At 41.1% G+C, this 27899-nt stretch overlaps 3 protein-coding genes across 9 annotated transcripts; 2 read left to right on the top strand and 1 right to left on the bottom strand.

The window, feature by feature from the left end:
• The first annotated feature begins 1067 nt into the window (after window positions 1–1067).
• On the top strand, window positions 1068–6293 carry LOC114545377 (kelch-like protein 33). Its single transcript, XM_028563650.1, has 5 exons — window positions 1068–1662; window positions 2365–2569; window positions 2709–3287; window positions 3371–3538; window positions 4967–6293. The coding sequence occupies exons 1-5, from the start codon at window positions 1068–1070 to the stop codon at window positions 5487–5489; spliced, it is 2070 nt and encodes a 689-aa protein (XP_028419451.1). The 3' UTR covers window positions 5490–6293.
• A 358-nt stretch (window positions 6294–6651) lies between these two features.
• si:ch211-63p21.8 (kelch-like protein 33) lies at window positions 6652–27096 on the bottom strand. Of its 6 annotated transcripts, XM_028564402.1 has the most exons (6): window positions 25523–27096; window positions 24482–25430; window positions 24200–24370; window positions 23189–23274; window positions 15995–16158; window positions 6652–6772 (listed from the first exon to the last, which is right to left on the bottom strand). In XM_028564402.1, exons 1-6 carry the CDS (start codon window positions 26349–26351, stop codon window positions 6752–6754), a joined length of 2220 nt encoding a protein of 739 aa, XP_028420203.1. In that variant the 5' UTR covers window positions 26352–27096; the 3' UTR covers window positions 6652–6751. The 6 variants fall into 6 exon arrangements, 3 of the variants coding, with proteins under 3 accessions (XP_028420203.1, XP_028420202.1, XP_028420200.1); XM_028564401.1 differs by lacking the exon at window positions 6652–6772 and having other exon boundaries at window positions 15618–16158; XR_003690936.1 differs by lacking the exons at window positions 6652–6772; window positions 15995–16158 and adding an exon at window positions 20868–21305 and having other exon boundaries at window positions 21397–23274.
• On the top strand, window positions 12709–17769 carry LOC114545847 (kelch-like protein 33). Of its 2 annotated transcripts, XM_028564403.1 has the most exons (4): window positions 12709–13011; window positions 13979–14900; window positions 14984–15151; window positions 16609–17769. In XM_028564403.1, exons 1-4 carry the CDS (start codon window positions 12813–12815, stop codon window positions 17129–17131), a joined length of 1812 nt encoding a protein of 603 aa, XP_028420204.1. In that variant the 5' UTR covers window positions 12709–12812; the 3' UTR covers window positions 17132–17769. The 2 variants fall into 2 exon arrangements, with proteins under 2 accessions (XP_028420204.1, XP_028420205.1); XM_028564404.1 differs by lacking the exon at window positions 14984–15151 and having other exon boundaries at window positions 12710–13011.
• Window positions 27097–27899: the final 803 nt, after the last annotated feature.

A 27899-nucleotide genomic window follows, 5' to 3' on the forward strand; every position in this document is an offset into this window, starting at 1 on the left:
CACGTTGCTATGTGGCACTTTATAGCACTTTAATGCTTTATTTCTGAGTGTCTCAAAATGTAAAATATTTAGTTCAAGTTCTCAGTTTATTGAAATGCATTAAAATTATATTTGTGCGTAATAACTTGCCTGCATGTTTAAACATGCACGTGTGTGTGTGATGCCTCACATGTGAACGGCTGTGAAAAGAGCAGAGTCACTGTGTCCTCATGTAGGAGTGTGATTTAAAGCGAGGTGATGCCCACCAGTTTGATATCCACTTCGCCCACTCACAGTGCTTCAACTTTAAAGCATCTCTACAGAAACTCACCCTGTGTTGATTAAATTAAAAAGCTGTTATTTTAGAGCATTTAGGAGCCCAAGGAGGCAAGATTGTTCATCAGTGTATGTGGATTTGTACTTGTACCTTGAGTAAGCAGCTGCCCACCTAGCCATCAGTTGAAAAACCAATCATCCAATCATAACAAGTGAAAAAAATATCATTCATAAATACAGTACATTCATTAAAAAAGAGCAAAAGAAAAATTTTAAATTGTCAATTTGGTCCAGAATTAGGATGCCAAGATGTTTGGCATACATTGCATGGCCTGCAAATATACTGTGTATAATAAATGATTAAAATAACTTTCAAATTGAGGAAACAAAGGGGAACAAAACAATGTAGTAAATCTGAAAAAAGAAAATCTGAAAAATTACATTACATTTAATACATTTAGTGCATCAACCCACGACAAACCTTTGTTAAGTTTCAGGGTGACATTCCCAAAAGTCTAGATTCTGAATATAGCAACTTATTTGGTCATATGAGGAATCATGGGTTCACATGCCACTCTCAAACATGCAACACATGGAGGAGGAGGGAGAGACCGACAGTAGAAAAGCAAACAGACAACACAGCTAGTGTCTGCAGGAAGGTAAAGAGGTGATGCGACATGCAACAATAACAGCAGTATCCAAAGAGTGGATTCCTACTGGATGTACAGGATTTTCTCTGTTCTTCTTCCTCATAAACTGTGAAAAAAGTAAGTGATCTGCAATCTTTCGGCTTCCAGAGGTGTAAATGCAGTATGGCAGTAGAAGTTAATCAATGCCTCCTGAGCTGGGATGAGTGGAGGAGAGAAGTGCTGGAGGAGAGGGTCAGTCTCTTTGAGAGGGAGGTTATAGAGAATGGGGAGTTGAATGAGATAAAGGTTGAGGCACGAGTTGTTGAGAAACAACATAAGGATCCTGAAGAACGGGAAGATCCTGATGAAAAGTTGAGGAGGGAAAATAGCATCCTAGGACCGTCAACTTCTAAGGAACGAAAAGAAGAGGAAGATGAAAGTAAGAAATTGACAAATGAGAAAGAAGCAGCCGCATCTCAGACAACTCAAGAAGAAGAGTTTCAAGATCATCACAAAAAGTTTCAAAAGAAAAAGCCTACAGATGATGATGATGATGATGAGGAAGCAGAACATTTAATGGATGAAGAAGCAGATAGTAATGACGAAGATGTGGTGAAGATTTACTGCAAAGATGATTATCACACGGACATATTCCGCAACTTGACAGAGTTCAGGGACTCTTCCCTTCTCACTGACCTTACTTTGAGAACAGAGGATAGGGGGAGTTTCCACGTACACTCCCCTGTTCTGGCTGCTGTCAGCTCCCACATCCAAGAAGGTCTTAGTAGATGTAATGTAGGTAACGATACAGGTGATGAAAGTGTTGGAGTCCACAGGTGGTCAATGTCTATAGGTCCAGAAGTGGATGATATTGGATTAAGGGCAGTTGTGGAGTTTGCCTACACTGGATTTATATCATGTTTGAACAAGAACACTGTGCACCAGATTAAGGCTGCGGCTCAAACATTGGGCGCCCCCAGGGTGCTGGATCTTTGCAATGAGGAGGAGGAAAAGTACACAAAAACTGGAGAGAAGAAGAAAAAGAAAAGCCTCTCAGCTGCAGAACAAATGATGGTCAGTCTTCAGTCCATCAAACAGCTGTGGATGGACAGAGTGGGCTGTGATGTCATTCTAGAAGCTCTCGGAGGATCACTTCATGGTGAGTAGACGACCAATGAGTTGTACATTCGTGCACAAGTATAATAGCAGCCACTTTAGAGGCCACAATCTTTTGATGCCTGGTTGCTCAACTGATATAGCCTTGTCAGGTGCGGAGCTGGTCCTGACCTCCCTGGGAGGGGACCTAAGCACAATTCTGCTAAGGGGCTCTTCTACCGGACCTGTGAGCCAAACCATTTGCCATCGCCACACTGCATTGTGCTCCCAGTACAACCCTCCCTACTTTAATTAAGACAATCCTGAACCTGGTAATTGGGATTACAGTGGATCTAAACTGTACTTATAACCATTGTCTCTTTAGTCCACAGAGTCATCCTGGCTGTGTGCAGTGACTACTTCCGTGGGATGTTCACCTTGGGGATGAGGGAGTCCCATCAGCCCTGTGTGACCCTTCCCTTCCTTTTTGCTTCAGAGCTGGAGGTTCTAATTGACAGCTCCTACACTGGGGCTCTCCCCCTCAGCTGGAAGTATGTCTTTGAGATCACCAGCACTGCTCTCCAGCTCCAGTATCAACCCGCCCTCTCCTTGTGCCTTAACTTCCTGCCTCAAGAAATAAATCCTCACTCCTGTCTGGATTTGGCATCTTTTGCTGAGGCCTACGAGATGGCTCAGCTTCTTGAAGTTGCAGACGATTATTTCTTTAAGTCAATTCCAAAAGGTGGCATGCACCTCAAAGTTCAAGGACCTGCCAGCCAAACAGCTCCTGAAGTACCTGAATAGTCGTTCACTCTATGTTCCATCCGAGCTTGTTTTATTCAGAGCAGTGGTGGCATGGATCCAAGCAAAACCCAAATTAAGGCTGAAGTTTGCTAAAGATCTAATGAAAACCATCCACTTCTCCCTGATGACGTCCAAGGAATTCAAAGAGGTCCAATCTCTGAAAATGTGGTCTGATCACAGCCTGGCAAAGCTCTATAAAGCAGTTTTTGAGGATTTCTGCTCCAATGAAAGTCAGTGTCGGACCTATTTGCCGAAAGAGAGTCTGGTCTTGATTGGAGGTGACCAGAACTCTGGAGACAGCCGCAGCATCAGCAGAGAACTCTGGTTTGGGAATTCCTTAAGGAACTATAAATGGGGGGAAAAGGCCATGGAGTGGAGAAAGTTAGGAGAGATGCCAGAGCCAGAGAGGTTCAGTCATGAGGTGGCTGTCCTCAAAGGACAACTATACGTGTTTGGAGGCAACAAGTATTATGGCATTAGCGACAGCATGAATTCTGTTTACAGGTAAGAGAGGTGATAATTACAGTTTTAAAGACATCTTTCAATGTCTCTATATTTATATTTCTCCCATTTGACCACATCTGTAGGTATGACCCCTTTCAAAACAACTGGGAGAGCCTGGCTGAAATGCAACAAAAGAGATACTCTTTCTCTGTGGTTGTTCTGGACGGAAAGATATATGCCATTGGCGGACATAGTGACAATGAATATATAGAGAGTGTGGAATGCTTCTGCCCCACTGGAAACTCTTGGAAGTATGTTGAAAGGGATATTCTTTTCACCAAAACAAAGTGTGCTATATACAGCAAGCGTTTACTTGATAACCATTTACCAACTAGGTAGCTTGTACCATATTGTATAACATCTGTTTGTTGTATAAGCAGTAGTCTCGCTTGGTCAGAACTTCCTCCACAGTGCTGCAGGGGAGGGTCTGGCTAGTCCAAACAGCATTCTGGGATGGGAGAAAAACATGCTCTGGTTTATTGGCATTTCTTTAAACCAATCATAATTGTTATAGGCGGCGCTAAGTGGGGGACAGAGCCACAATGCCGCTGCAAAATAGCCTCGGGAAGGAACTTGTTTTGGTGAAACGTGTACGTTCAAAAGTTGTTTTAGTCGTGCAACAGAAAACTCAGATTGACAGATAGTCTAGCTAGCTGTCTCGATTTAGCCTGCAGAGATCTGAGAAGCAGTTAACCATAGTCCTCATAAATCAACCAGAGTTTAAAAATCCAACACAAAGAAAGCGAAAGGTAACGGACATCCGGCCAAAAAGAGTGACAACCAGCAGAATTTCCGACCGCACAGCAATCCCGGACGTAGAACCTCATGGATATAGACTATATAAGCAGTGATGATTGGCTGACCAGACATTATGATTTGCTTGTTAAAGACTTCACATTACCTCAACATAAAATCAGATGCATTCATTTGTTGATAAAACGTTGATAAAGACAGGGGATCGGAAATTTGTCCTTCAGATGATACCCGATACTTGTATACTAATTATGCTAACTGTATAAATTACAGATTCCTAGCCTAACACACAAAATGAAATAAATATGCTTGAATGAAACTTAACTGGAGTGTTGGAGAGGCTGAAGTTTGTCCAGAGTAGATTAGCTGGGATCAGCAGACAGCAGTTAGAAAACAAGGTTTTGGCAGGGGAAGACTTTAGCTTTAGCCAGAAACGAGTAGCTGGTGGTTCTTGGCTGGGGAAGACAGGAGTTGGTTGAGTATGCCCTGGTGATGAAAGGACAGAAAAATGAGAGAACTCAAAGTGTGAACAGCAAGAACATGTTTGACTAACTGTCTAAGGGGTGGCTCGAAACTACCCTAAATAGTGTGGACAGTTAGAATTAGCTGAGGAGTGATAAGGGGAATGCCATGTACCTGGAGCTAAGGCAATCAGATTCAGAGGATCTAGCCTGAAAGAAACACCTTAGTTGACAGATTAAACTGACTGGATTTTCTTCAAAATGCATGTAAAGCATTTATTAAAAATGCATACAGGTTTATTGAGCATAGCGTTAGTTTAGGCAGAACTTGTAATAGAAGATTCACAATTAGCCTACTGGCTATGTCTCATTTGATATTTGATATAAATGGTAAATGATGTGACATACTGTGTGTCAGACTGAAGTACTGTACATACTTTGAGATATTAATGTCTTCTCTTTCAGCTTCATGTGGCCCTTGGATCTGCCTCTGGGGGGCCATGTAGCAAACGTTTCACAAGGGCGGATCTTTGTCTCAGGAGGGTTGAGCAGCCACCACCAATTTCTTTCATCCATGTTTCTTTACCACCCAGAGACAGGAAGCACTTATTTGGCAAACATGGCCAAACCTCGAGCATGTCACTGCATGGAGACCCTGGGTGAATGTCTTTATGTAGCGGGTGGATTCACTGCAGCTGATGACATGAGTTTTGTTGACCAGCTAGCCTGTGAAGTGTACAATCCAGTGGATGACTCCTGGACTGCCTTCACACCTCTGCCAGTGCCACATGTAGGAGCAGGAGGTGCTGTTTTGGAGGGAAAGTTTTATGTGCTGGGTGGATACAGCCAGGAGAACCACCGTGACACTAAGCTGGTCCATCGTTATGATCCCACCACACAGAACTGGGAGAACATGGGCAAGATGCCAGGGCCGAACAATGACATACGAGCAACTGTGCTGTATTTGCCACCACAATTCCGATTGTAAGACATACATACTTTGAGTATTGTATTGCTGTATTCATTTTTATTGTTTTATTAATATTGTGTTGTGCCTCTGTTGTATGTTATTGTTTATTCATAGACTGTGTTCAGCACTTTGGTCAACAGTGTTGTTTTTAAAGTGCTTTATAAATAAAGGTGGATTGGATTGGATAGGTGGATATATGTCATTAGTGTATTGTTGTTTTATAGTTTGATACTGAATGTTAGGTTACCTATTGCATGTTAATGACAGTGATATTTTTGTAATTTAGAAAACATTCTTCCACGATGTAAGGATGTTTAAAAAGTATCTCACCATAGATTGATATCTTGATCAAGGTCAGTTTATCTTACACAGTACCTCAATGAAACCTAGAGGCATGCAAACGATAGGATATCTATGTAACATAGAGCATTTTTCTGCTATATAATCAAATTAACTGCACAGTGTTCAGAAGGTACTGTAATGAAAATGTTTATGTTTTAGTTAGGGATGGGATTATAGTTATTTCCATAACAAAACAAGGAATACAAATATATTTACACTAACTACTGCAATAACCAACTATGAACACAAGATGGAGCTATTCACTCGTGTTCATGGTTGGCATACTTACATATTTTAACAATACATACTTTTAGTGTAAGGCTGGTGAACACATTTTGTCATTGCAAAGCTGTCTTTAGTCACCACAGACAGGAAAAGAGACATTGTAAGAAGTATGTTTTGCATGTATTGTTCTAAAGAAGCTTCACACATTCATATTTTCATTAAAATTTACTTTAAAACATGCATGGGATTTTGAGATTTTTCAATAAATGTTTGTTTTCATTTTGTATAGGATAATCATACTTTGTAATTCTCATGTCAGCACCCTAAACTCGTCAGCACATGCTTTGGGACGGTGCCACAATTTAAATAAAGCAATTTCCCAAATTTTACAAATATTGTTGAATAAGCATCTCTCCTCAGTTTAAAAGCACAATGCAATGCTTTGTCTCTAATCATTTACAGAGGGAAGGCAAGAAAACCACTGAAGGTTGTGTGTCCATTCAAGCTATCAAACACTCCGTTATCCCACAGTTCCATGTACACCTTATCACCAGCAGACAATTGCAGGACAACAGCGTTACTGCTACTGTCTGAGCTGTCAGCTGAAGGGGTATCATAGGTTGAAATTTGGCGAACTCTGTTTTTCATTAAAATGGCCCCCATGACGTGAGTATTGTAGCCATAGGTACTGAAGCTGAAGAAGTAGAGACCGTTCACTGGTGCTGTGAAGATTCCTGCAACAGAGCAAAGATAAGCACATGCACGATTAGTTACTTTAAGTACAAATGGATTTGAGTTTTATTTCTCTAAATCTTTTCAGAGGCAGAGCTACTTCTGAGCCAAACCCTAGTTGGTGGAGCTAATGAATAATACAAAATTCTTTTTTTTATCTATATAGCACCTTTAAAAAAGAACGGTTTAGACGGACAAAGCAAAAGCAAACAAAAAGCCAAACAAAAGCAATCCAAAAATTATAAATCAATACAAATAACAATACAAAGACAACAATAAAAAGACAAAATTACATAAAACCAAGTTGAGAAGAGATTTTAACTGAAGTCACTGATTCTGCCAGCCTTATCTCAGGGAGGTTGTTCCAAAGCCAATGGACCCTGATGGCAAAAGTCACCTTTAGATTCAAGCCTTGATTTAGGACTGACCAAAAAGCCCCCACATGAGGAGCTGAGGCTAAAAACTAGCTCAAATGGGATCAACATTATATATAGCTTGAGGCCAGACCCAGACGTGCTCTAAAATCAAAAAATCTATTCTAAATTGAACAGGGAGCAAATGGCCCCAACAGGTTTGACTCAACCAATGAAATTACGTCTGTCACTAAGAGTGAACCACTCATTTAATCTATTGTTCAAAAAAAGCAGCAATAAGGGGCCATCCACACGGAAACGCTTTTTGGTATAGACGCACATGTTTTGCTTCGTTTTGGCCGATTGTCCAAACGAATCAGGTAAACACACTGCCTGAAGACGCACTTTTTTGTAAATTCGAAAACGCAGCCCTTGCGGCTTCGTTTGGACGGCAAATCCGCATACTTGCGTATCGTTGATGTCATCGCCACACCCTTCGACCTCTAGCCTTCGACCTCTTATCCCGCGACGACATCTCATAACAACAACAACAACAACAACAATTCACTATTGGTTGAATGATGGCAGTAATTCGATTTGTATAAATTTCTATAGAAGTCCGAACAGAAATCAGCTATGGTCTTCGGATTATCAGTTACAGAATTGTTAATATTAACTTGCTGGATTAAATTGAATTTCCCATGATATCTTTCTAAGCCGAAAAAATAAGCAGAGTTCTGTTCCCCTTCTTCAATCCACCTTTTTCTTGACCTTATAAAGGCACCTTTTGCTTTGTTGGAGTAAATCTCATTTAGTTTAAGTTGTTCCGAAATTAAGGTCAGTCGTTCCTCTTCTGAAATATCTGCGGGGTCCTTCTGGTACAAAGAAATTATTTCAGAGACCACTCTTTCTTCCTCCAATCTACGATTTTTGGATAGGATACTACCATAATTCCTCAAATATTGGCCAGTTTTAAATTTGAGAAGTTCCCAGTTGCTACCAAAAGCCTCCTCAGATTTTGCTTTATTCCAAAATAATTTTTTTAATGTCTGATTTTACCACATCATGTTGTAAAAGCGAATTGTTTAATTTCCAGTAAGCATTTCTACATCTTGTAGAGGGGGCAGAGGGTAAGGGGATAAATATGGAGACTGCATTATGATCTGTTAATGGAGTTGTGATGATATTAACTGATATTTTATCAATATTCAAATGATCAGAAACTAACCAATAGTCCAGTCGTGAACGTCTGGTGGCATTCCTATTACTCCAAGTAAAAGCATTTATGTTAGGATTGTTAAACCTCCAAACATCAATCAAGTTAAATTTTCGCATAAATAATGTTAAGTTTTCATTTACTGCTGAGGAAAAACGTGGAGGCCAACAGTCAATGTTGTGATCTAAAACCATGTTGAAATCCCCCCCTATTACTATACCTGAATTTGGAAAGTTATTAAGGGTATTTTGTATACGTTTCTCTAAAGTTTCAAGCATTATGTCGTTCTCACGGTTAGAGTTATAGCCATATATGTTAATAATTATCAAAGTAAAGTTTTCAATGGTTAACACTTGAAAAATGAAATGACCTGATGTATCCCTGACAGATAATAGAATAGTCCCTGGAACGTTATATTTTAGAGTTGCAACACCAGCAGAATGTTCAGACCCATGAGCTTGCCACAGATCATTTCCCCATTGGGATCTCCATAATCTTCCATCATCCGGAACTGAGTGTGACTCTTGAATGAAACAGAAATCAGATTTGTGCTGCTTGAGAAACAAAAATAGAGAGTAATGATAGCTAAAGACGTATTAACAACAACAGCTAGAACAATATAAGAAGTAAAGTTTGGAAAAAACTAGACTTTAACCTTACTGCAAGGAGCTGCACCATTTAACTTAAAAAAAAGTGCATAGAGGAACTTAGTAAAGCAGTGAAAACTAAGGAGGTACCTAGGTTCTCAGTCGACAACTAACACATACCAGTTATTGGCGATTAATAGACATAAAATGTTAGCCTATAGAACTTTGTAAATAAAGAAAAATAAAAACTGGAAGTAATAGATGTCTTGTAAACATAAACAGTTGAGTGTCATTAAAGTGCTCAACAGCCCTTAGAAAAATATTTAAACAAGAAAGTGACTCTCAAAACAGAGAGAAACATACACACAGTGAGTGAAAAGCATTTTGGTTGTTATAACTTAACTCGGCTTAGGGCACATGTAGACAGGTGTGGCGTCTACCACTTTCAGGTATCTGAAAACAGTTCAACTCCATTGGAAAAGGCTCGACCACCCACGAAGTAAGCGGCTTTCCCTTGTTCTCGCGCTTTAGCCACCAGTGGCCACAGCTGCGACCTTCGCTCTCTGACTGCTGGGGACAGGTCTTCGGCAAAACGTAGCTTGTTGTTTTGAAGGAAGGTTGACTTCTTTGCAGCTTTCCAGACAGCGTCGCGGTATATACGGGCACCAAATTGTAGAATTATCCCTTGGTGGCATCTTTCTTTGGTTGGCCAAGACGGTGCACCGAGTCAATGACATCGGGGAATTTGGCCTTGTGCTCCGGCAGGATGGACTGACAGATGTGTATAACCTCTTGGCGGACGTTCTGGTCTTTGTTTTCAGCCATACCGTAGAGATGCAGGTTCCACCGTCGCGAGTAGTTTTCCAGCTCAGTTATTTGTTGATCCAGTAAGCTTGGCTTTTTCTCCGCTACATTGACTCGGTCATCAATGTGCGTCACTTTACCTTTCACTTCACGGATCTCAGCGCAGGCAAAATCAACAGTCTTCTTTAACCCCTCAATCTTCAGTGTATTATTGGAAATCATTCTCTCCACACTCTTTTCCAGGGAGTCGATTCTTGTGTTGAATATGACAGATATTTTCTGCACAATACCTTCACTGTCTAGATCCAAGGAGCGCTGCGACTTCATTTTCTTTGGAGCAGGAGGTTTTGAGGGAGTTGTGTTAGGAGATATGGGGAGAGGGGTGGGATCTGGTTCCCCGAGAGAGATCACAGGTGCATTTCCCATGCAGTAATCATGTAGGTTGTTCATAAGCGGATTGTCCATTGGTACCTGCATGCTACCGTAGTTGTGGTAAGCTAGCTAACGATGCTGTTAGCCAAAGTCTTCCCCACGTGTGTCGTTAAGAGGCAAGAATTCTACACGAAACGAGCCGAACAATAAGTTAACACGATGCACTCAACTTTGCATTAAGATATCTCCAGCAATATACTTAAAGTAACTATGTTTCCTCTAATATGCAAGTCTGAAGGTGAACAGCTCCGCAGCGTACGTGCACTCACACCGCCATCTTGCGCCGGCGCCGCCTGGCTTTTCTGTACTGTATGTTCAATGTTACATTTTTTTTGTATGGTTTTTAAAGTTGTGATTATTATTTTTTTTCACATCACACTGGAGTTGCATCCTTGTAGAGAGATATTTGTTGATATATGTGATCAGCTTGTACTGTATGAAATCATTTGGTTCATGCTTTTATCTTCCAGCCTGTGTATTGCCTGTCTTACATTTTATCTCCATGTGTGTTCACCTCTGTGTTTTATTGGGCCATAGAAGTTCAATAAAACTAGATTGTATTTTGACAAAAAAAGTGATGGGCTATGTGTGGGTCTATTTCTTAGCCGGGCACAGTGACTTTTTGGAGTCTGTGCTGGTTGCCTGGCAACATCATGGTGCATCAACCTTTACATAACACCACTACTTGTTCAGTTTTTGTACGGATTAAAAAAACAACATAAAGTGGTAACTAGGGAGTTTTATGTTTTGTTCACACCAGTGGCAAAATTCGCTTTGTGTCACGTTACTCGCACAAGTTGAAATATTGCAACAAGTATTTCAAACAAAATTTCAACAAATATATATATTTTTTTTTTTTTTTTTACATTGGCTTTCATTTAAGAATAAAAGTGTTCACACAGCTTTAAAAAAAAATAGGAGTGAAGGTTTTAAAAAGTGAAAACAATGCGGCATCTACTTCTGCTGCTATTAAGAAGAAGAAAGAGGAGCTCGGCCTCTTGTCCCAGCAGTGTTTGCTGCTCTCGAGGAAAGGGCCTGAGGGGGAGGGTCCCATAACAAGGTTAGCGCTCTTCACTCCTCCTCTAACTGCGTGCGTTGTCATGGTAACAATCAGGACTGCACAGGAAACAGACTTTTCATAAGTAGATTGTGAGCTGCTGCCCAGAGCGAAACACTCACTGCTGTAAATACTGCAACATCTGCACATCTGCTGTGTTACCAAATCAGAAACATAGTGGTAAACAAACATATTTATACTTTGTTAATGACATTCCAGAATACTTCAGACTGAATGAAATGCACGTTGCTATGTGGCACTTTATAGCACTTTAATGCTTTATTTCTGAGTGTCTCAAAATGTAAAATATTTAGTTCAAGTTCTCAGTTTATTTAAATGCATAAAATTATATTGGTGCGTAATAACTTGCCTGCATGTTTAAACATGCACGTGTGTGTGTGATGCCTCACATGTGAACGGCTGTGAAAAGAGCAGAGTCACTGTGTCCTCATGTAGGAGTGTGATTTAAAGCGAGGTGATGCCCACCAGTTTGATATCCACTTTGCCCACTCACAGTGCTTCAACTTTAAAGCATCTCTACAGAAACTCACCCTGTGTTGATAAAATTAAAAAGCTGTTATTTTAGAGCATTTAGGAGCCCAAGGAGACAAGATCGTTCATCAGTGTATGTGGATTTGTACTTGTACCTTGAGTAAGCAGCTGCCCACCTAGACATCAGTTGAAAAACCAATCATCCAATCATAACAAGTGAAAAAAATATCATTCATAAATACAGTACATTCATTAAAAAAGAGCAAAAGAAAAATTTTAAATTGTCAATTTAGGCCACTAACAACCACTACCGCTGCTTAAGTGTCAACTGAAATTTATAGCACGCTGGCTACCTCTCTTGCTACTGATTGGTAAAAGCAGATTTACACACCACTAACATTGTTACTAAGACCATTTTTTTATTGGTGCAATCCAATTTAGTAAATCTCTAGTTTGAAACTAGGTAGTTACTAAGAATTTAGGAAGGATTCAACAGAAACTGTATTTCAAGTCAGGGTGACCCAGCTGTTGGCTTTCTCTGGCAGCACAAGGCAACAGGTGTAAAATGTTCCTTCTTCCCCTCATTGACCTAGATGCCACGGTCTTTGGACGTGGAGAAGCAATGTGATCCCGCTGGTGACCGTCAAGGCATTAAATAGTGATCTCAGAGTCATATGGTCCAGAATTAGGATGCCAAGATGTTTTGGTTTGGATGGGCAGAAATCCAGCTTCCTCTAAGTTCAGATCATTCCCTCTTGTGTTACTTGCTTAAGGTCAAATCTTTACAATATAAATTTAAGAACTGATCACTAGAGGAATAGGCTGCAAGGTGGAACAATATTAACAATGGCATACATTGCATGGCCTGCAAATATACTGTGTATAATAAATGATTAAAATAACTTTCAAATTGAGGAAACAAAGGGGAACAAAACAATGTAGTAAATCTGAAAAAAGAAAATCTGAAAAATTACATTACATTTAATACATTTAGTGCATCAACCCACGACAAACCTTTGTTAAGTTTCAGGGTGACATTCCCAAAAGTCTAGATTCTGAATATAGCAACTTATTTGGTCATATGAGGAATCATGGGTTCACATGCCACTCTCAAACATGCAACACATGCAGGAGGAGGGAGAGACAGACCGTAGAAAAGCAAACAGACAACACAGCTGGTGTCTGCAGGAGGGTAAAGAGGTGAAGCGACATGCAACAATAATAGCAGTATCCAAAGAGTGGATTCCTACTGGATGTACAGGATTTTCTCTGTTCTTCTTCCTCATAAACTGTGAAAAAAGTAAGTGATCTGCAATCTTTCGGCTTCCAGAGGTGTAAATGCAGTATGGCAGTAGAAGTTAATCAATGCCTCCTGAGCTGGGATGAGTGGAGGAGAGAAGTGCTGGAGGAGAGGGTCAGTCTCTTTGAGTGGGAGGTTATAGAGAATGGGGAGTTGAATGAGATAGAGGATGAGGCACGAGTTGTTGAGAAACAACATAAGGATCCTGAAGAACGGGAAGATCCTGATGAAAAGTTGAGGAGGGAAAATAGCATCCTAGGACCGTCAACTTCTAAAGAAGAGGAAGATGAAAGTAAGAAATTGACAAATGAGAAAGAAGCAGCCGCATCTCAGACAACTCAAGAAGAAGAGTTTCAAGATCATCACAAAAAGTTTCAAAAGAAAAAGCCTACAGATGATGATGATGATGATGATGATGATGAGGAAGCAGAACATTTAATGGATGAAGAAGCAGATAGTAATGACGAAGATGTGGTGAAGATTTACTGCAAAGATGATTATCACACGGACATATTCCGCAACTTGACAGAGTTCAGGGACTCTTCCCTTCTCACTGACCTTACTTTGAGAACAGAGGATAGGGGGAGTTTCCACGTACACTCCCCTGTTCTGGCTGCTGTCAGCTCCCACATCCAAGAAGGTCTTAGTAGATGTAATGTAGGTAACGATACAGGAGATGAAAGAAAAGATACAAGTGTTGGAGTCCACAGGTGGTCAATGTCTATAGGTCCAGAAGTGGATGATATTGGATTAAAGGCAGTTGTGGAGTTTGCCTACACTGGGAGGGGACCTAAGCACAATTCTGCTAAGGGGCTCTTCTACCTGACCTGTGAGCCAAACCATTTGCCATCGCCACACTGCATTGTGCTCCCAGTACAACCTTCCCTACTTTAATTAAGACAATCCTGAACCTGGTAGTTGGGATTACAGTGTGTCTAAACTGTACTTATAACCATTGTCTCTTTAGTCCACAGAGTCATCCTGGCTGTGTGCAGTGACTACTTCCGTGGGATGTTCACCTTGGGGATGAGGGAGTCCCATCAGCCCTGTGTGACCCTTCCCTTCCTTTTGGCTTCAGAGCTGGAGGTTCTAATTGACAGCTCCTACACTGGGGCTCTCCCCCTCAGCTGGAAGTATGTCTTTGAGATCACCAGCACTGCTCTCCAGCTCCAGTATCAACCCGCCCTCTCCTTGTGCCTTAACTTCCTGCCTCAAGAAATAAATCCTCACTCCTGTCTGGATTTGGCATCTTTTGCTGAGGCCTACGAGATGGCTCAGCTTCTTGAAGTTGCAGACGATTATTTCTTGCGTCAATTCCAAAAGGTGGCATGCACCTCAAAGTTCAAGGACCTGCCAGCCAAACAACTCCTGAAGTACCTGAATAGTCGTTCACTCTATGTTCCATCCGAGCTTGTTTTATTCAGAGCAGTGGTGGCATGGATCCAAGCAAAACCCAAATTAAGGCTGAAGTTTGCTAAAGATCTAATGAAAACCATCCACTTCTCCCTGATGACGTCCAAGGAATTCAAAGAGGTCCAATCTCTGAAAATGTGGTCTGATCACAGCCTGGCAAAGCTCTATAAAGCAGTTTTTGAGGATTTCTGCTCCAATGAAAGTCAGTGTCGGACCTATTTGCCGAAAGAGAGTCTGGTCTTGATTGGAGGTGACCAGAACTCTGGAGACAGCCGCAGCATCAGCAGAGAAGTCTGGTTTGGGAATTCCTTAAGGAACTATAAATGGGGGGAAAAGGCCATGGAGTGGAGAAAGTTAGGAGAGATGCCAGAGCCAGAGAGGTTCAGTCATGAGGTGGCTGTCCTCAAAGGACAACTATACGTGTTTGGAGGCAACAAGTATTATGGCATTAGCGACAGCATGAATTCTGTTTACAGGTAAGAGAGGTGATAATTACAGTTTTAAAGACATCTTTCAATGTCTCTATATTTATATTTCTCCCATTTGACCACATCTGTAGGTATGACCCTTTTCAAAACAACTGGGAGAGCCTGGCTGAAATGCAACAAAAGAGAGACTCTTTCTCTGTGGTTGTTCTGGACGGAAAGATATATGCCATTGGCGGACATAGTGACAATGAATATATAGAGAGTGTGGAATGCTTCTGCCCCACTGGAAACTCTTGGAAGTATGTTGAAAGGGATATTCTTTTCACCAAAACAAAGTGTGCTATATACAGCAAGCGTTTACTTGATAACCATTTAACAACTAGGTAGCTTGTACCATATTGAGTAGATGTGGCTAGATAACATCTGTTTGTTGTATAAGCAGTAGTCTCGCTTGGTCAGAACTTCCTCCACAGTGCTGCAGGGGAGGGTCTGGCTAGTCCAAACAGCATTCTGGGATGGGAGAAAAACATGCTCTGGTTTATTGGCATTTCTTTAAACCAATCATAAATTGTTATAGGCGGTGCTAAGTGGGGGACAGAGCCACAATGCCGCTGCAAAATAGCCTCGGGAAGGAACTTGTTTTGGTGAAACGTGTACGTTCAAAAGTTGTTTTAGTCGTGCAACAGAAAACTCAGATTGGACAGATAGTCTAGCTAGCTGTCTCGATTTAGGCTGCAGAGATCTGAGAAGCAGTTAACCATAGTCCTCATAAATCAACCAGAGTTTAAAAATCCAACACAAAGAAAGCGAAAGGTAACGGACATCCGGCCAAAAAGAGTGACAACCAGCAGAATTTCCGACCGCACAGCAATCCCGGACGTAGAACCTCATGGATATAGACTATATAAGCAGTGATGATTGGCTGACCAGACATTATGATTTGCTTGTTAAAGACTTCACATTACCTCAACATAAAATCAGATGCATTAATTTGTTGATAAAACGTTGATAAAGACAGGGGATCGGAAATTTGTACCTCAGATGATACTTGATACTTGTATACTACTTATGTTAACTGTATAAATTACAGATTCCTAGCCTAACACACAAAATAAAATAAATATACTTGAATGAAACTTAACTGGAGTGTTGGAGAGGCTGAAGTTTGTCCAGAGTAGATTAGCTGGGATCAGCAGACAGCAGTTAGAAGACAAGAAGGTTTTGGCAGGGGAAGACTTTAGCTTTAGCCAGAAACGAGTAGCTGGTGGTTCTTGGCTGGGGAAGACAGGAGTTGGTTGAGTATGCCCTGGTGATGAAAGGACAGAAAAATGAGAGAACTCAAAGTGTGAACAGCAAGAACATGTTTGACTAACTGTTTAAGGGGTGGCTCGAAACTACCCTAAATAGTGTGGACAGTTAGAATTAGCTGAGGAGTGATAAGGGGAATGCCATGTACCTGGAGCTAAGGCAATCAGATTCAGAGGATCTAGCCTGAAAGAAACACCTTAGTTGACAGATTAGACTGACTGGATACTAGATATTTTTCTTCAAAATGCATGTAAAGCATTTATGAAAAATACATACAGGTTTATTGAGCATAGCGTTAGTTTAGGCAGAACTTGTAATAGAAGATTCACAATTAGCCTACTGGCTACGTCTCATTTGATATTTGATATAAATGGTAAATGATGTGACATACTGTGTGTCAGACTGAAGTACTGTACATACTTTGAGATATTAATGTCTTCTCTTTCAGCTTCATGTGGCCCTTGGATCTGCCTCTGGGGGGCCATGTAGCAAACGTTTCACAAGGGCGGATCTTTGTCTCAGGAGGGTTGAGCAGCCACCACCAATTTCTTTCATCCATGTTTCTTTACCACCCAGAGACAGGAAGCACTTATTTGGCAAACATGGCCAAACCTCGAGCATGTCACTGCATGGAGACCCTGGGTGAATGTCTTTATGTAGCGGGTGGATTCACTGCAGCTGATGACATGAGTTTTGTTGACCAGCTAGCCTGTGAAGTGTACAATCCAGTGGATGACTCCTGGACTGCCTTCACACCTCTGCCAGTGCCACATGTAGGAGCAGGAGGTGCTGTTTTGGAGGGAAAGTTTTATGTGCTGGGTGGATACAGCCAGGAGAACCACCGTGACACTAAGCTGGTCCATCGTTATGATCCCACCACACAGAACTGGGAGAACATGGGCAAGATGCCAGGGCCGAACAATGGCATACGAGCAACTGTGCTGTATTTGCCACCACAATTCCGATTGTAAGACATACATATATGTCATTAGTGTATTGTTGTTTTATAGTTTGATACTGAATGTTAGGTTACCTATTGCATGTTAATGACAGTGATATTTTTGTAATTTAGAAAACATTCTTCCACGATGTAAGGATGTTTAAAAAGTATCTCACCATAGATTGATATCTTGATCAAGGTCAGTTTATCTTACACAGTACCTCAATGAAACCTAGAGGCATGCAAACGATAGGATATCTATGTAACATAGAGCATTTTTTCTGCTATATAATCAAATTAACTGCACAGTGTTCAGAAGGTACTGTAATGAAAATGTTTATGTTTTAGTTAGGGATGGGATTATAGTTATTTCCATAACAAAACAAGGAATACAAATATATTTACACTAACTACTGCAATAACCAACTATGAACACAAGATGGAGCTATTCACTCGTGTTCATGGTTGGCATACTTACATATTTTAACAATACATACTTTTAGTGTAAGGCTGGTGAACACATTTTGTCATTGCAAAGCTGTCTTTAGTCACCACAGACAGGAAAAGAGACATTGTAAGAAGTATGTTTTGCATGTATTGTTCTAAAGAAGCTTCACACATTCATATTTTCATTAAAATTTACTTTAAAACATGCATGGGATTTTGAGATTTTTCAATAAATGTTTGTTTTCATTTTGTATAGGATAATCATACTTTGTAATTCTCATGTCAGCACCCTAGACTCGTCAGCACATGCTTTGGGACGGTGCCACAATGTAAATAAAGCAATTTCCCAAATTTTACATATTGTTGAATAAGCATCTCTCCTCAGTTTAAAAGCACAATGCAATGCTTTGTCTCTAATCATTTACAGAGGGAAGGCAAGAAAACCACTGAAGGTTGTGTGTCCATTCAAGCTATCAAACACTCCGTTATCCCACAGTTCCATGTACACCTTATCACCAGCAGCCAATTGCAGGACAACAGCGTTACTGCTACTGTCTGAGCTGTCAGCTGAAGGGGTATCATAGGTTGAAATTTGGCGAACTCTGTTTTTCATTAAAATGGCCCCCATGACGTGAGTATTGTAGCCATAGGTACTGAAGCTGAAGAAGTAGAGACCGTTCACTGGTGCTGTGAAGATTCCTGCAACAGAGCAAAGATAAGCACATGCACGATTAGTTACTTTAAGTACAAATGGATCCCTTATCTCAGGGAGGTTGTTCCAAAGCCGATGGACCCTGATGGCAAAAACAAAGTCACCTTTAGATTCAAGCCTTGATTTAGGACTGACCAAAAAGCCCCCACATGAGGAGCTGAGGCTAAAAACTAGCTCAAATGGGATCAACATTATATATAGCTTGAGGCCAGACCCAGACGTGGTCTAAAATCTAAAAATCTATTCTAAATTGAACAGGGAGCAAATGGCCCCAACAGGTTTGACTCAACCAATGAAATTACGTCTGTCACTAAGAGTGAACCACTCATTTAATCTATTGTTTAAAAAAAGCAGCAATAAGGGGCCATCCACACGGAAACACTTTTTGGTATAGACGCACATGTTTTGCTTCGTTTTGGCCGATTGTCCAAACGAATCAGGTAAACACACTGCCTGAAGACGCACTTTTTTGTAAATTCGAAAACGCAGCCCTTGCGGCTTCGTTTGGACGGCGAAGCCGCATACTTGCGTATCGTTGATGTCATCGCCACACCCTTCGACCTCTAGCCTTCGACCTCTTATCCCGCGACAACGTCTCATAACAACAACAACAACAATTCACTATCGGTCCACACAAACGATTCTGGTTTCCTTGCACTAGCCATTTTCGTTGTCTTCTTCTTGTGTTTGGTTTCTTCTTCTACTGTCTGTTTGTATACAGCGCGCAAGCTTTAAGTGCATGCTCAAAGCCGGTCTACGGAAAGCCGTTCCACTCCCTATTCAGCCCCATTGTACCGAATGGTGTTGCAGTTCCACCAGAGTTCCACTGGGGGTGATCGCGGTCCAGTACAAAATGAATGGGACTCTATGGAGCTAGACGGCTAAATTTGTCTCTTTTGCCTGATTGTTGTCTACAATCAAATCTTGCAAGTTCAACATGGATTATAGGTCGAAAGTTGAATGAACGAGTACTTATGTCCTTTTGATTTCTTACAGGGTGAGTCGTTGTTGCCCATAACACGCTAGCATTCTGCTAATGAATGCTGATTGGTCAGTGAAGGTCTGATTACGATCGGAGATCCCGCTTGACGGCATCCGAAGCAGAGCGTGAATGTCAGAGTGAATATTTTGGCGTGGTCTATAAAACATTAGCAAACCTCTTTCTAGCATGTGTATTAACAGGGAGAGCCTAACCTGTCAGCTGTGTTGTCGATGCCTCGAGAGAAAAAAGGAAGCAACTCAGAGCTTGCCGTAAAGCAGTATCTCTGGCCGTATATTTGTATGACGTCATTGACATTTAAAAGGCTTTTTCGAACAAAAAACCGACTTTAAAAAAATCGAACACCAAGCAGTGTGTATTGTCTTAGCCTCTCCTTTCGAATGCAACATTCAAATTACTAGACAAAAAATGATATCCTGAGAAAAGAGATTTTGAGGGGTATAGCTCCATAGAGTCCCATTCATTCTGCACTGGCCTGTGAGAGCCCCTTATATGGAACTCTGGTGGAACTGCAAACAGTTCAGAAGCCGGAAGTAACGAGGGAGTGGAACTTCTTCCTATATTAGAAATTCTCAAGGGGGTAAGCTTCGCTTCAGAACTCGAGCCATCATGGCGCCATTTTGTTGCTAACTGGCCATCACCTCCTGTTAGCATTCCGCTGACCGCCATTTTTTTTTTACGTCACTTGACTGCGAATAACTTTACATCTGAAGCGTTTAAAGACTCTATTTGTCCGTTGTTTAGTTCCAAAGAAACACGACAATGTATAAAAGGCTCCATTACCTTGTACCTCACGTTATGGCTCCGTAGCAGACGTTTTTTGTAAAAATAGGCTAACGATTGTGTCATAACCAAGTGACTTACTGTCGCATAGTAGAGGAATTACCGTATAGTACAGGAGAAGCTCGCAGGCAGTTTCGACTTACATGAGATGTTTAGGTTTAATTACTAATGTTAACTAGCATGTTAGTGATCAATAATTAGCCTGTGCCCATGTTATCTCCTTACATACACCTACAGTCTCCGTATCTGTAAGATTGGGAATGATTGAGATTTCTCTTGGCACAGCTACCAGAAGACTTACAACTTTCAGACACGTTGCTCACGTCACATTCTCTCAGTTGGAGGCTGCGCAGTAAAGCTGGCCATCACCGGAAAAGTGCTTCTAATAGCCTTCACTGGTCTCCGTCCAGAGCAACGGGGTCTATTGGTCCATTATATACTGTCTATGGAAATTCTTTGTCATGCTCCACCTCTTCTTCTCTGTTTTTGGTGAATTTCTGTAGCAGAAACAGTGCCACCTATAGGCCTGGAATATGAAGTAGCATGTTGAGTCATTTACAAATGGATCCGTTTGTACGCAACTATAAAGACTGTTTTGGTACGTTTGGACGTGGCAACACTAGACCTGAGTCAAACAGTATCAGCAATTTCTTCTCTGTGTTTGTTCTTGTTTGAAATACCAGAAGCAGATGTTTGAGTTTTACAACCTTATGACATTTACAGTAGTCTACAAGCAGGCTTTCAGTCACAGAAAAAGAGCAATTGTATTTTAACAATCTGCTTCAAAACATCTGTGGTACTGACCAAGCAGTTTTCTGTCGCAAACCCTTTAGAAATATGTTTAAAATACTGTATATGTTTATTATTCTATTTAACTATCTACAAGCACATGCACACATACATGGTGCACAGTACTGTATACAGTACCAGTATTTTGGTCATAACCATTGCCAGTGTTTGAGAAGACCCTTTTGAAAATCAGGGCCTTGTCGGTGAAGGGTCCTCCGTAAATCTCCCTAGAGTTTGCCAAAGAGACTGACTCCCCAGACGCAATCTGGGGAGCACCTGTGGACAGTTACAGTACATGGAAATGTTAATATGAAGAAGCAAATCCATCCAAACATTCTGAGTAATGTGTCTTTATGTCAGTATCTATAAAATACAGAGGTAACAGAAAATTTAACACTGTAAGTTTGATCATACCACTACTCTATTTCAGCTTTTTCATCTCCTCCTCTGTGGAATCCAGTCTTGTTTTCAGGCCTTTAAAAAAATAAAAGTAATGACAAAGAACAAATTACTCACAATTGGATGTGAATATATGTGATAATAATTCATCATCATGAACTTGTACCTTTGTTTTCTTTCTTCAGTCAGTCCACTTCAGCTTTCTGTCTCGTCGGCTCGTCTACAGTCGCGTTGAGATTGGCCTCCAGAGCTTCAACATCACTCTGCCGTCTTTCTACATGTTTCAGTTTGTCCTCCAAGTTCTTTATTAATTTACCTTCATCTGTCATCCACTCAGTAATATCCATGTCACCTCTCTGTCCAAACCCTGGCTCCACAAACACGAGTCCCAGGAGGGTCAGCAGAAGCAAAGCACTGAACTCCATTTCCTCGATCTTTAAATCTGTAGGTCTCTTGGATATTTTCATCGCAGTTTGCGCAAGGTGGTTTTTGCTCCATGGTTATATACCTGCTCTCTTCACTGAGAGGGGTCCTCAGATGTAAGTGAGTAAGCAGTGTTGAGGCCCTCAGGGCACCCAAATCTAGTTGTGTCACAACAGGCCTACTGGGAGGATTTTGTGAGTGTTTGCCAGTAAAATATCAATAGAGAATGTGACATATGTATCAATAGATATCACATAAACTATGGATAGTAAAGGACTTCTGTTAAAGTAGTCGGTTATTAATATTCCAACGTGCTATAAATCTTGCAAATTATCATATAATTTAGTTTGAAGACTTCAGAGTTTGGCATTGCTTGAGCTTCAAGAAGCAAATGATGAAACAAAAAAGCAAGTGACTGATAGCAGGATGAAAAATGCATGTTTATGTTCTTTTTGACGTCCAACACATACCTAAATGACAGAATAGGTTGATTGCCAAACTGACCTACATGCCCGTTCCATTTACTGCCGCACAGTGGACGTTTTTAAGTCATGACCGTAACATGTGACCACAGTGACTGTTTTAATCACGTGGCCGTTCTATGTAACATAACAGTCGCAAGTTTCAAAGACGTAGTTAATGTTGTGAAACGGATTCAGTTAAGGTTAAACAAAAAAATGACTTAGGTTTAGGAAATCATCAGGAATTGGCTTGAAATGACTCACGTAAAACTAGTAAAATGAGGACATATCATCACTGACTAAGGTCCATAAAACTCAGATAATTTCAGACATTTTTAGTTGACTTAAGGTTTCACATGCAAAATTTATATCATGACATTTTATTAATAAATAACTAAATTATCAATACATAGCAACTAGTATGGGATTTTATATTTGATCCTACTCTTTGGTATATTATATTACATGTTTAAAACAGAGTCATTCTGGATTTAAAGTTTCTATGCTTATACCACATCTCTGACAAAACAACAGGATTTTTTTTAGCTGAACCACATTAACTAATTGAATTTTAGGACTACATCACAGCAAAACATGCCTGTCAGTTTCTAAAAAAACAATCATCTTAACCAGCCAGTTACTAAAATCTAAACTTTTTGGGCAATCGGAGCAGACAGGCCCGTATGTCAGTAACAGCCCCAGGCAGCTTGCCCATGTTCTCCCATCGCTGTGTGCTGGGATCAAACCGGTGGACCAGTCCAGACTCACTGTAATCGTCCTGGCAGTATCCTCCCAGTACATAGATCTTCCCCTCCAGGACGGCTGAGGCTGCACTTACATGGGGCACAGACAGGGATGCAAAAGCAGTCCAGGAATCGGCCACAGGATCATATACCTCACAGGCTTGTTGGTCAGTGTAAAACTTTCTCAGGTTACACACACCACCAGCGACGTAAAGATGGCCTCGCAGGGGCTCCATGCAATGCTGGGCCCGGTCGTGAGTCATGTCTGCCAGGTAGGTGGTTCCTCTCTCTGGGTGGTACAGGTACATGGAAACCAGACATTCATACTTACAGTTGAAACCTCCAGAAATGAAGATTCCTCCATCTATGACAGTGACAGCATGGCCGCTCAGAGCCTGGTCCAAGGGCTGGACAAAGCTGAGATAATGGAATAAGAGAAATTAGACATGAGTATAGTGGAGGGGTTAGACAAATCGATCTTTTTAGTTTTCAGTCCAAACGAGCTGCAGCTTCAAAGCTATACATTTTAACATCAAAATAATCACAAGTCATTTTACTTTATAATTTACTATTACACCTAATCACAAACGTAAAAGGAGAATGCTATCATGTAGTACTATTTATAGAAAGTGTCAGGAAATCAGCTTCAGTTTGACTGTTGGGACTTCTTTGTTTTATATGCCGACATCAGTTATACCATAAATGTTGTATTGTGGGAAAAATGGCATCCAACAGCTGCTTTACATATACTGTGCTCACAGTATATGGAGAGCACCATATTAGGTTGTTGACCACACTCTATAGTGAGAACTTCACAGCTAAATGAGGAGCAGAAACCAAACCAACTGTAACAAAGCATACAATTCACCAGATGTGGTCTCTTTTCACTTGGATGCATTCATGAGAAATCTGAATCAATTGTCAATATCACTTTTATTTAGGCTTTTAAGAAACTATATAAGCAGAACATTTAATTGAACCTTAACTGATATCTTATCTGTCTCAATGGTGACATCACCTGGCCAATCTTTGGTATTGCAATTGTATGGAAGGAGAGAGAGTCAACATAAAAGTGAACTCACAGCTTTCATCCTAGATATTTTGTTCAAAAATATATTATAAACATTGACCACTTTTAAATAGTGTATGTCTCTGCTTTTAAATGTGAAAAGATTAACAAAGCATGTTTACTCAATACTAAGATAACACATCCCTGATATGTGTGATTTAGGGCACAATAAAGCTAGGCATTGATACATTTTGCACCAATACTTAGAGTATACTTTGAAAGGTTGATACTGTGTCAAGTAGATTGCTTCAAGCGTAGCATGACTAATCCTACCTCCAGGAGTCAGTGTCTGGGTTGTACATCTCGACGCTGTTTAAGTTGGTGTTGATCTCCTTATCTCCACCAATGGCGTAAAGACGATCTTCGTGTAGCACCACTGAGAAATTGCTTCTGAACTCCTGCATGTCAGCCAGCCTCTTCCAGCTGTCCTGTGCAGGGTCATAACTAGCATGTGTGCGATGAAGGTAAAGGTAAAGATGGAAACGGTGAGACCACAGTTTTGAATCTGTGTGACAATAAATCAGAGAATAATATTTGGGCACTGTTTATTTTTACCTGTAGGTCGATTTCATCACGTCATCCTTAGCATAAAAGTAACATCCTCCAACCACATACAATCTTCCCATCATTGCTGCTACTCCATGCCTGAACTTTGGCTTGTCTGGCATCTCACCCAGCCTCCTCCACTCCATCTCCTTCATCAACCCTGTACCACTGCGTAGGGAGTTTGCAAACCACAGTTCCCTGCTTGGTATGCGCAGACCAACATCTGGGTTCAGCTGGTCTCCCCCGACCAGAATGAGAGCATCTTTGGGATGTCGGACTCGGCACTGATCCTGGGTATTTGGAAGGCTGAAAGCAAATTCTTTGAGTGCTGAACTATAGAGTTCCACCTTCTTGTTTCCGAAGCACTCCAAGCGCAGGTTAATGGCCCTTACCTCCCTGAACTCTCGAAAAGTCATGAGAGGGAAGCGGACTCCAGTCATCAGTACGCCAGCCTGGCCCAATCTTTCCTCGGGATCAGCCTCAACCCAGGAGATTACAGCTCGAAATACAGCCAACTCTGAGGGGACGCACAGACCATCACAGCGGATGATGTCTAGAAGCTTCTCTGCTGGAAGGTCCTGAAACTTTGACGTGGCCGACACCTCCCAGAAGTTCTTCACAACAAAGTCATTGGCTTCCTCGAGCAAGTCTGGCATCTCGTAGGCTTCAGCAAAAGATGCCACATCCAGGCAGGAGCTTGCCTCCATTTCCTTTCGCATGAAGTCAAGGCAAAGCGAGAGGGCAGGCTGGAACTGAAGCTGGAGGGCCATGCACGTGATCTCGAAGACACAGTCCCAGCTGAGTGGAAGGGTCCCACTGTAGGAGAAACTAATTAGAGGCTCTAACTCAGAAGCTAACAGGAAGGGAAGGGCAACACAGGTCTGATAGGATTCCCTCATCCCGCAGGTGAACATGCCACGGAAGTAGTCACTGCTTGCCGCCAGAATAACTCTGTGGACTGGAAACAAAAGAAGAGTACGGTTAATCACTGTCAAATAATTGTCAACAAGATACCTAAAGAATGCATGAATAGCATTAATGTTTACTAACCATGAAATAAAGCCCCGTCCACATCTAAAATCACATCACACCACACGCGGTCTGCCCACAACTGTTTAATGGACTGAAGAGTAATCTTCATCTCTTCTAGGGCAAATATCTTTCGCTCTTCCTTCTTAGGACTTCCATCTTCTTTTATGGTCTTCTCTTTGTTGCAGAGATCCAGTACTCTAGGGATGCCCAGTGCTTGAGCTGCAGCCATAATCGAAGCCATGCTGTCTTTGTTCGAAGACAATATAGCTCCAGTGTAGGCAAACTCCAAAACTGCCTGTAGCCCAACATGATCAACCTCAGGAGACAGAGACACTGACCGCCTTTGGACTTCAACATTGTTAACATTATCTGATTGTTCTCCACTTTCATTCCTTAGCCTCTCTCGAACAAATGAGCTGACAGCAGCAAGGATAGGGAAGTGCACGTCAAAGGTGTTACCGTTATCAGTGGCCAGAGTCAGGTCTGTGAGAAGAGATGAATCCCAGAATTCCTTCAGGGCAACGAATAGCTCTTGAGGATAGGTTGTGCTGCGGTATGTGTGGACATCATCACCAAGTCCTTCATCCCCAAATGCCTCCTCGCTCATATGCTCCCCAATTCCTTCCTGACTACTACCACTCATCCTGACCTCTGACCCTCCTTTCTTACCCCTCCCACTTGTCAACCCCATCCTGGAGTCATTGTAAGCTATGATCCTCCTCAGCTCGCGGTTGTCCTGTTCTATTCCATCTTCCCCACCTTCTTCAATCACTCTTTTCCTCCTCTCCTTCTCTCTCCTCCATCGCTCTTCCCATTCCATTGGCAGGTAATGGCGGGTAAACTCCATGTCTGTGGCTATAGGCTTAACTGTCTCTTTGAACTACTGCCTATAGTGGTCTTTCGGTGGCATTTATAAATACTGAGGACATCCAGAAAAAAATATTGTCTTGATGAATATACTTTTCTCTCATATTCATCTAGTTTTTCTGCCTTCACAAAGATTTCTGTCCTCCTACAATCCCCTTTTCTCTGTGACTTAACTTTCCCCACTGCATAAACAAGCAGCTATTAATAACTAATGGGTCAGAGAGATTCGGTTTCAGCTGAACTTGGCACTCACTTCATTTTAATGTTCATCAAGGAAGAAAATGTGGATGAATTTCAATGGTTTGAGTTTAATGGAGAGTCAATAAAGGGACAGCTAAAATATTTCCCAACCATTGACTGAGTTTAACTTTGATCTTGACAAGTAGTTTTAGTGGAATAACAAGTTCTGAACAGCAAACAACTGTCAATGAGCCATACGGAAACTGGCATAGGTTTACTTATGATAAGATAATGTTTATGCTGTAAATTCTGTTAATGATTATTGCTAAATAGACAAATTCATTTGTCAAGTGTCACATTTCAAGTCAAATGTCAGGTGTACAATTCTGAATGATAAACTATGCTGCTGATTTTATTCTAGTTTCTGGTTTCATACCTTCATTTTCTTCATTATGTTTTCCACTCCATGGCCATGACCTAGTATCCTCAATGTCAGAGGTAAAGCTCAAGTATCTCTTTGTTTTTCCACCTACAATTTTCTTTTGATGGTGCTACAATTAGCCCCCCCCCTACCCTCCCCTTCCTCAAATCCCCTCCCTCTCAACATTTGGAATATAAGCAGCTAGCTTTTAATAGCTACCAGAGAGTAAAAAAGTTTAATGGTACCTCACTGGAGAATCACTACCACCAACTGTGCTCACCTTTAATATTTACATAATGGCAGTGGATAAAAGCACATTGATTAGCATTTTCTTTTGCCGATAATTTGTAAATATGGTTGAAATGTGCTCTAAAATTGGATGGAAACCTGGCAGGGGCTGTTCTGGGGGGAGGGGGCAAGGGTTATAGTATAAGAGGGTATATTAATCATGTGCAGTGATAAAAAATGTAGGTTAAAAATTAATGAATATTCTTGTGTTTAACATTATATGTGTATCAGTCTTTTGTAGAACCAAACCAATGGAGGGTTGGTGATATGTAATACTTGTGCTTAATATATTTAGTACCCCTAAAATCCCATGTGGCCCCAGCCTGGCCCCTCCATTTAAAATGGTCTAGAACTGCCACTGAAACCTGGACAATGCCTAAAGACTATTACAATTCACTTTGTTTATCAAGGAGGACATTAAGATTATCTTTCACTTCATACTCCAAAATATTGTAGGGCACATAAAAGCATAAAGGTAGAATTGAACAAAAACTCAGTGACCTTGACTTGCTTTGATGTAGACCCAAGGTTAAGTCGTAATTCAATAAAACAATCCTGTCAACTACTGTCAAGATGCCATAAGGAAGTAGGGTAAAGTTGTTATTGTTTTTGCTGCAGCTTTGATTTATGCATTGCTTT

The sequence above is a fragment of the Perca flavescens genome, chromosome 19 (genome assembly GCF_004354835.1).
Source record: "Perca flavescens isolate YP-PL-M2 chromosome 19, PFLA_1.0, whole genome shotgun sequence".
In the NCBI taxonomy this organism is placed as follows: Eukaryota; Metazoa; Chordata; class Actinopteri; order Perciformes; family Percidae; genus Perca; species Perca flavescens.

Coding starts and splice junctions, on each gene's coding strand:
- si:ch211-63p21.8 (XM_028564399.1), bottom strand. CDS start 26,351: ATGGAGTTTACCCGCCATTACCTGCCAATGGAATGGGAAGAGCGATGG. Junction 24,371..24,481: donor GTGATGAAATCGACCTACAG/GTAAAAATAAAC, acceptor CACACATGCTAG/TTATGACCCTGCACAGGACA. Junction 23,275..24,199: donor CCAGACACTGACTCCTGGAG/GTAGGATTAGTC, acceptor CCATTATCTCAG/CTTTGTCCAGCCCTTGGACC.
- LOC114545847 (XM_028564403.1), top strand. CDS start 12,813: ATGCCACTCTCAAACATGCAACACATGCAGGAGGAGGGAGAGACAGAC. Junction 13,012..13,978: donor CCTCATAAACTGTGAAAAAA/GTAAGTGATCTG, acceptor TTGTCTCTTTAG/TCCACAGAGTCATCCTGGCT. Junction 15,152..16,608: donor CCCACTGGAAACTCTTGGAA/GTATGTTGAAAG, acceptor CTTCTCTTTCAG/CTTCATGTGGCCCTTGGATC.
- LOC114545377 (XM_028563650.1), top strand. CDS start 1,068: ATGGCAGTAGAAGTTAATCAATGCCTCCTGAGCTGGGATGAGTGGAGG. Junction 1,663..2,364: donor CAGCTCCCACATCCAAGAAG/GTCTTAGTAGAT, acceptor TTGTCTCTTTAG/TCCACAGAGTCATCCTGGCT. Junction 3,288..3,370: donor AGCATGAATTCTGTTTACAG/GTAAGAGAGGTG, acceptor CCACATCTGTAG/GTATGACCCCTTTCAAAACA.